This window comes from Aulonocara stuartgranti (assembly GCF_965226115.1).
Source record: "Aulonocara stuartgranti genome assembly, chromosome: 13".
NCBI classification, from domain to species: Eukaryota; Metazoa; Chordata; class Actinopteri; order Cichliformes; family Cichlidae; genus Aulonocara; species Aulonocara stuartgranti.
The window spans coordinates 5,746,633-5,754,783 of record NC_138949.1 but is presented as its reverse complement, the minus strand read 5'-3'; the positions used below and the strand labels follow the sequence as shown (position 1 = coordinate 5,754,783).

Genomic DNA, 8,151 nt, shown 5'->3' with positions numbered 1-8,151 from the left:
TGCCACTTCTGTCTCTCTTGCAAGTTAGGCAGGTAGTGACGGATGAATCGGGACCAGAAATGGTCGACAAGAACTTGACTATGTCTCCATCTCCGACTCCCAATAAGGTTACTGGGATCGTAAACCACTTGAGGGAGTGATGCATCATAGCGTCCCATCAGCAGGATGTTAGGTGTGATGGGGTCTGGATCTGCTATGTCTGATGAGACGTAGCCGAGAGGCTTAGCATTTACGATGCCTTCCACTTCCACAAAGACCGTATGAAGCACAGTTTCAGGGACCGTCTGCTCCTTGAGTACGACCTTAAGAGCGGTTTTTACGGACCTGACCTCTCTCTCCCAGGCACCACCGAAGTGAGGAGCACTGGGAGGGTTGAAACGGAAAGCAATCTGCTGCTCTGCCAAACGCTCCTTCAACTGAGGCGCCATGGTCTCAAAGGCCTCATGGAGCTCTCGGGCTCCACCGACAAAATTTGTCCCATTGTCACACAGGAGCTCAAAGGGTTTGCCTCTTCTGGCAATAAAGCGCCTTAACGACATCAGAAAGGAGTCAGTGTCAAGGCTCTCGAGGAGGTCTAGATGCACACAGCGGGTCGTCATGCATTTGAAGACTATGCCCCAACGCTTCTCTGTTCGACGTCCAATTTTCACGGTAAAGGGTCCAAAACAATTGACTCCAGTCGAGTAAAAGGGTGGTTTATACAGACGCAGACGAGCTGGTGGCAGATCTGCCATCTTTGGGATGGATGGATTGGCACGCCAAGCCTGACACTGCCTGCAGTCCCTCTGATACCGTCTGACTGCTTCCCTCCCCCGGAGGATCCAGAACCGGCGACGTAGTTCAGCCAACACTCTTTCTGGTCCAGGATGAAGGAGGGTCTCATCAAAATCTTGGATGATGAGCTTAGTCAGAGGATGTTTTGGGTCCAGTATGATCGGGTGGATCGTGTCTAGCTCCAGCTGCTCAACTCTTCGTAACCTTCCACCAACTCTGATGAGTTCCGTATCCTTATCATATTCAGGTGATAAGGAGTTCAAACGGCTGTTGGTTGGCAATGGTCTGCCAGACCTGAGTGCATTAGCCTCATCTGGGAATGACTCTGACTGGGCCTTCATCAGGAGGAGTTTCTCAGCTTTGATGTAATCATCTGTTTCACTGTGCGAGCTTGAATTTGGGTCAGCCGCCCCATGTAGGGACCGCGCTGTTGTCTTCCAGGTAGAGAACATGCTGATTTCAGGAAGTTGAGGGCAGGAGTTAACCCTAACCTGTCCACAGAAATATGATTTCTTCAGCTCACCATCCTCTGGCTCTGGATATACTGGTGGGCTGGTCGGCCAATGTTCCTCGGATTGACGTAAAAACTCAGGGCCTTGGTGCCACCGGTGTGGTCGTGACAGCTCCTTTAAGGTCTTGCCCCGGGTAATGTCATCGGCAGGGTTATTCGCGCTATCCACATATCTCCAGGTACTCCCATCTGTAAGACTCTGGATCTCTGCCACCCGCGTGCCCACAAAAACTTTATAGCTGCAAGATTCTGACTTGATCCAGTGGAGGACGGTAGTAGAGTCCGACCAGAGAACAACCTTCCGAATGGGCAGCGTGAGCTCAGCTTGAAGGAGACCAGCTAGTTGTGCACCAGTGAGAGCGGCACTTAGCTCCAACCGTGGCATGGACAACTGTTTCTTTGGGGCCACTCGGGATCTAGCCATTACAAAGGCAACATAGACTTCCTTCTGAGCAGTTTCTGTCCGTAGGTAAGCGACAGACCCATACGCTCTCTCGGAAGCGTCGCAAAAGATGTGGAGATCTCTGCTCGAGGCAGATGAATCAGCAGACGCTGGTGCATAACATCTGGGGATTTCCATTTGGATAAGATCAGGAATCTCCTTTTCCCAGGCAAGCCATCTGTCACGAAGGCTAGGTGGCTGGATCGGGTCGTCCCAGCCGAGCTGGTCCTTCCAAAGATCCTGTACCAGAATCTTGGCCCGTGTGGTGAACGGTACTATATAACCTAGCGGATCATACTGACACGCAAGTTTTTTGTAGACGTTCCTCAGTGTGGGTTCAGTTCTCTCCCCCAGTCGATGTCTGTATTTGAAGGAGTCACGAAGGCAATCCCATGTCAATCCCAGAGTTGGCTCCCAAAGGTCCGTGCTAGACTGAGAGAGCCATAGGTCACTACTCTCAGATCTGACATTGGATGGAAGATGTTCAATGACAGCAGGGATGTTGCTGGCCCATTGACGTATCTCAAAGCCCCCGGTGTGGAGCAGCTGGCGCAGACTGTCGACTAGGGCCTTAGCCTCCTCTTGGGAGTGGGTGCTGCGGAGACAGTTATCCACGTAGAACGACTGCTCTACACAATCGACGAGGTCATGATTGGACCTACAAGTGTCCCGGACGTGCTGCTGCAGTGCATAGATGGCGCAGCAAGGACTGGATGTAGTGCCAAATGGTAGCACTTGCCATTCATAGATCTTCGGCTCTTCATTCCTCTTCATGTCCCGCCAGAGGAAGCGCAGCACTGGTTTGTCTGCTGGCAACAGGCGTATCTGGTGGAACATACCTTTGATGTCGCCACTCACAGCAACTGGATACTGTCGAAACCGAAGAAGAACTCCTAGCAAAGATGGACCTAGGGCAGGTCCAGGGAGGAGAATAGAGTTGAGGGACTTCCCTTCGTACTGGAAAGAGCAGTTAAAGACGATCCTGTCCTTGTTATTGTGTCGCACCATGTGGTGAGGTATGAACCAGGATTCTGCAGTGGTTCTAGCTATCTCATGTGGCACCACAGCTACATAGCCCAACTTCTCTAGTTTCTGAATCTCCTGACAATACACTTCGGCACGTTGTGGGTCTTTGACAAGTCTCCTCTCTGTACTGCGCAGACTTGGCAAGACTGCTTCCATAGGAGCTTGAAGCGTGGCGGAGTTGGCGCGACGAAGCAGTGGTGTGGCATACCTCTGTGTCCCATCGACAGTGACCCTGATAGTGGATGTCTGGAGTAGGTTCAGAGCTTGCTGATCTTGCTTTGATCGGGTTACCTGCTTCTCGCTCACATAAGGGAGCGTATCAATCTGCCAGAGACGCTCAACATTCCTGAAAAGCTCACTGGTTGGCACAACGGTTGTTGTGAACAGGCACTGCTGCTCAGTTGCAGGAGTCTGGTCGATACTGATGGGACCTTGGAGCGACCAACCAAGCTTGGTATGGACAGCGATGGGTCCCCCTGTCGGGCCCAGATGAACTGGTTCTGTGGGGGCCAGGAGATGAGGCATGTCAGAGCCGATAAGCAGCAGAGGTTGAACATGGTCTACCAAAGGCAGAGGTAAGTCACGCAGGTGTTTATAGCGGCGTTGGAGAATCCTCACCGGATAGGAATGTTCTGAGAGACCAAGGGCATCGGCGGTGAATGCCTTTTGTATATGATACTTCTCCCCAGGTTTGTAGGGGGAAGACACTTGGAAGGAGACTGAGGTGCCACGAAGCTGCACTACCTCTTGGTGGACAGTCCGCAGGGTAAGCGTCTCGGGCTCTGGGGTGAGTTTTAAGCGTCGAACAGCTTGTGGTAAAATGATGCTTCGTTCTGAGCCATCATCAAGTATTGCATGAGTCTTCAATGTTTGGTCCCTGTTGTACAGCAAGACCTTTACAACCTTCAGCATCACCTTGGGGGAACGGTTCGGGCTATCCAAGTACACTGTTGTAGTCGGAGCAGTCATCATGAGCACACTCTTCTGGATCTGCTGGACAGCATCATGCAGTACAGTCAGGTGTTGTTCTCTGCAGGTATTACAAGGTCGTTTGAGGGTGCAAACCTCCGGCTGGTGAGTTCTTCCACATTTCCAGCACCGCTGTTCATCAGTTAACCACCTCACCATCTGGTCGGTGGTCAGTTTCTTAAACTCTACACAAGCGTTCAGGAAATGCTCCTTATTCTCGCAGCGCGGGCAATATGGTTTTGGTCTGGATGAGGTCTTTGGTCGGAAAGAACTCCCTTCTGCGCTGGGGGATTCCCGGGAAGTCAGGAAGAAGGCTGTAGATTTCTCCTTTGGTTTATTGGGAAGACGCTGGTCTTTCTTTGTCAGCTTATAAGCTTCAGGACTATAGAGTGAAGCAGCTCTACCTGCGATGCGCTTCGCTTGGGATTTCATCTGCAGCCAGGAACTCAGATCAGGCAGGGTATAGGTTTGGTCAGTACCTGTCCGAAGAATGCCTTGGTTCAGGCAATGCTCTACAAACCCATCGCGATAACTGGGTGGCATCTTACTCAGTAGTCGGTCGACATGAGACCCACATCTTAGCTCAAAGCCGTTCTGGCCCTCCAGTGTCCTAAGCATCCCTACTAGAGATTGGATAGACAAGGCAAATGCATCAAAGGCTTCTGCGTCGCCGAATTTTATAGCTGAAGCATTCAGAATTATGCCCAATTCGCTTTGGACGAGCTGACGGGGTTGCCCATACTTGTCCTGCAGGGCGTGCATGGCTGTGGTGTACGGCGTTGGGTCGTGCATGTATGTCTTAGCTAGCTGGATTGCACTAGGTAGCCGTAGGTGCCCAAGCAGCACTTGATATTTATACTGCTCATTCAGTTGTGGATGACTGTTCAACAGGTTGTCAAGGTTCATTTTCAATAAGGCAAAGTCACTTTCACGGCCACTCTCAAAGGAGGGAATCATAGGTTTGGGAATGCCATGACCTGTGGCGAGGAAAGGGTAGGCATTAGCTGTCGGTAGTTGATGTAGCTCGGACTTAGTCCGGGTGGGAGTGCAAGATAACTCTGCTTCGGCAGGGTTAGTGCAGGCTGCATGAGCGTACTGCGATGGCTGAACTGAGAATGGAGTAGATGCCTGGTAAGAGATATCAGGTGCAAAGGTAGTAGACCGAGGTCCAGCTGGAACAGTTGGGTGCAGCACTTGGGGCATGCATTGAGAATGCAATGGATGCGAGGCCATGGTTACTGGAGGTGGAGCTACCACAGGCGCTGGAGGCTGAGCCACAGAAAGTGTTGAGGGTGGAGCGATTAGCGGTACAGGAGGATGACCCACGGGACCGACTGAAGGTAGAGCTGCATGGGTGCTCGAATTACTATTCTCCGATGGGCATGATGAGACTCTGGAACCACTGGGTTCTTGTGCCTTCTCTTTAAGGAGAGAAGTAACCATCTTGGCTATCTCCAACTCGTTTACCCTCTTCTTTAGCTGTCGTCGCCTCTCCAGCTGTCTGCTCAATGACTCTTGGGTTCTAATGGCTTCTTCCTGTAGCTGCTGGGCCTCTCTGGCTTGAGCTTGAAGTCGTTGACACTCATATTCGACTTGTTGATCCTCTTCTAGGTGCTGTTGGAATTCCTCAAGTTCCATCTGCTTCACTCGCTCTTCGAGCTGGGCTGTTTCCAGGTCTGATAATGCGTGGGAAGGGAATCTGCCTATCGCCGAGCGTGATGCTCTTGTGGATCTGGATCTGGAGCTCCTCTGGGATGAGCGTGTTTTACCACTATGTGAACACTGAGAAGCAGTAGCAGGTTGCCTGGTTTGACTTTGTCCCTCAAGAGGGAGTGTTGAAACCTCGTAATCGGTCAGGTAAGTAGGTGGCCGTCGCTCTCTCTGCGAAACACGTGGGGGTGCTGAGTCAGCCTGGACATCTGTCTGTTCCATACCTTAATCAGTACTCTAATCCGGCTCGAAGGACCATAAAATGGAGAGAATGTTGTCTCCGGGAGTTTAGCTGATTTGATTTAGAGCGGCAAGGTATGGTGGGTGTGTTCCGGTTAAAGAACACGGAGGCAGCTTCCAAGTTTAGGAGATTTATTCAGCTGTGGTCTGTAGTAACGATACATAAAGCAACTATCAGTACAGCACACATAAAACATTCAACATGCCCAGACATTATTCTAGCACAGAGATAGCACAAGGAACTGTATTCAACACTCACATCTATAACAACTTCAATAATTACACAAGATTTATAATTAGCATTAACTAGCTTAGTAGCTTACGTAGCGTCTTAGCGCATTAGCATAAGATAACATGAGCATAGTCACGAGGGAACAAATACACACAATAGCATCTGACATACGGAACATCATGTAAACAGAACCCACCTTCTGGCATTCACACACAGCAATAAACCAAAACCCACAAAATGCTGATGAGAGGACACAAGGAGCAATGCTGGCTATCAGCAGCTACAAGGCAGACTAGCAGCACACGGCACAGAGTGGTGCATTCAAGGAGCGTCAGCATAGATATGGTGAGTTCAATGACGTAGGACATATCAATTTCCGCAGCGCAAACACTATCTATAAACAAACCACTACACTTCAACCAAGCAAATAATGTGTAAACAGTGGGCTTTCTAACAATCATGATCCTTCATTCCTGCCACATACGAGTTACAACAAAGAAGCGTTATGCAAATTAAAAGACAATCAATTCTTTAGACACTAACAGGTGCCACATCGGTGCAAAATTGTCTATAAAAATTATTAAAGCTCTTTAGCTACTTTTATTGTCTTTTTCAAAATGAAGTTTGACTAGTTTTTACAGAGCACCTCAAGAACTTTTTACGTCTTCCATTACAAGTAACCATAGAATATGGCTCAAAGCATTGGTAGCATAATTATTTAATTATTTACGCAGCGGCTAGTGTGTAAACATTCATTATTCATCATTCATGTAAAAATAAAAGTGTTCACAGGACTATAAGCATGCCTGTGAAAAACTAAGACAAGCTTATTCTTGCATGGGTTCTCTCAAGTTCTCTCTGAGGTTTGCCAATAGGGTCTTCAAGGACTGAAACTATGAAAAACAAAAATCTCTGGTCTGATGGAACAAAGCTTCAACTCTTTGGCCTAAATCCCAGGTGTCATGTCTGGAGGAAACCAAACAACGCTCATCAACTGGTCCATACCATCTCTACAGTGAAGCTTTGTGGTGGCAGCTTCATACTATGGGAATGTCTTTGACAGCAGGAACTGGGGAACTAGTGAGGATTGAGGGAAAGATGAATGCAGTAATGTGCAAAGATGATGATGACCTGCTCCAGAGCACTCTGAACATCAGTCTGGGGTGAAGGTTCATCTTCCAACCGGACAATGACAATACTGTAAAATGCTACAGTTTTGTTTATTATTTGTAATAAATTTCAAGCAAATGTTTTTCACTTTGTCATTATGGGATGCTGTGTGTAGAGTATTGAGGTAAAAAAAAATGAACTGAATCCATTCTGGAATAAGGCCATAACAACAAGATGTGGAACAAGTGAAGTGTTGTGAATACTTTCTGGGTGCACTAAAGTTTCCTTTTAACTGAAGCCAAGCATCATTTAGTTTGCTTGGCTAAAAAATATGTACTCGATTATCTCTGATTGTTTGAGCTCTTCGAAATGATCTAAGGAGAGACATTTCAGTGATGGTTCAGCTTTTAAGATCTGCCAGTGTCTGTTAATTATGTGGCTGAGTTTCTGATGACAATGGTTAAATTCATTCTTTATACAAAGTTATTCTTTCTGTTTCCACTTGGACTTTTAGTTATAAGCAGTTCCATTCTTGATGCTATGTATGTAGTCAGAACCAGCCACAGCATAAGCACAAACGCCTCATAACTGCCAAGTACAGTAGTTGAAGGGTTGATTTGGGCTGTTTTGCAGTCACAAGACCTGGGCACCTTGTAGCCATTGACCATGAACTCCTCTTTACACCTAAAAAGTTCTAGAGTTAAATGTGAAGGCATCTAAAACCTAAAGCTTTACTGAAAACAGACCATACAACATAACCTCAAGCACAGCAGCAAATGCACAAAGAAATTGCTGAAAAAGAAAAGAATTTGTAATGGCTTAAGTCCAACTTCACTGAAATGCTGTGGCAGGACCTTATGGGATCTATAAATGAATAAATAACCACAAGGCTCAATTCAATGAAACAACCTTATAAAGAAGAGTGGACCAGAACTCCTTCATAACAGTGTGAGAGACTGATTACTCACCCGTCACTTGTTTCTCTTTCATGATTGTAATTTCTGCATTTCTTTCTAAATTAGACATCATTTTGTTTTCATTTCATTTATTAAGGGGGAAAAGCTATTCAAATGTATCTGGCCCTATGTGAAAATGTTAGTACCCTGCAAATTTAATAACAGCATGTCTTGCTTTCAG

At 47.5% G+C, this 8,151-nt stretch overlaps 1 protein-coding gene across 1 annotated transcript; it reads right to left on the bottom strand.

The window, feature by feature from the left end:
- Positions 1-273: 273 nt before the first annotated feature.
- LOC309720712 (uncharacterized protein) lies at positions 274-7,944 on the bottom strand (the record flags this gene model as incomplete). The annotated part of the gene is made up of 3 exons (XM_082557850.1): positions 6,101-7,944; positions 347-5,819; positions 274-290 (listed from the first exon to the last, which is right to left on the bottom strand). The coding sequence occupies exons 2-3, from the start codon at positions 5,652-5,654 to the stop codon at positions 274-276; spliced, it is 5,325 nt and encodes a 1,774-aa protein (XP_082413976.1). The 5' UTR covers positions 5,655-5,819; positions 6,101-7,944.
- Positions 7,945-8,151: the final 207 nt, after the last annotated feature.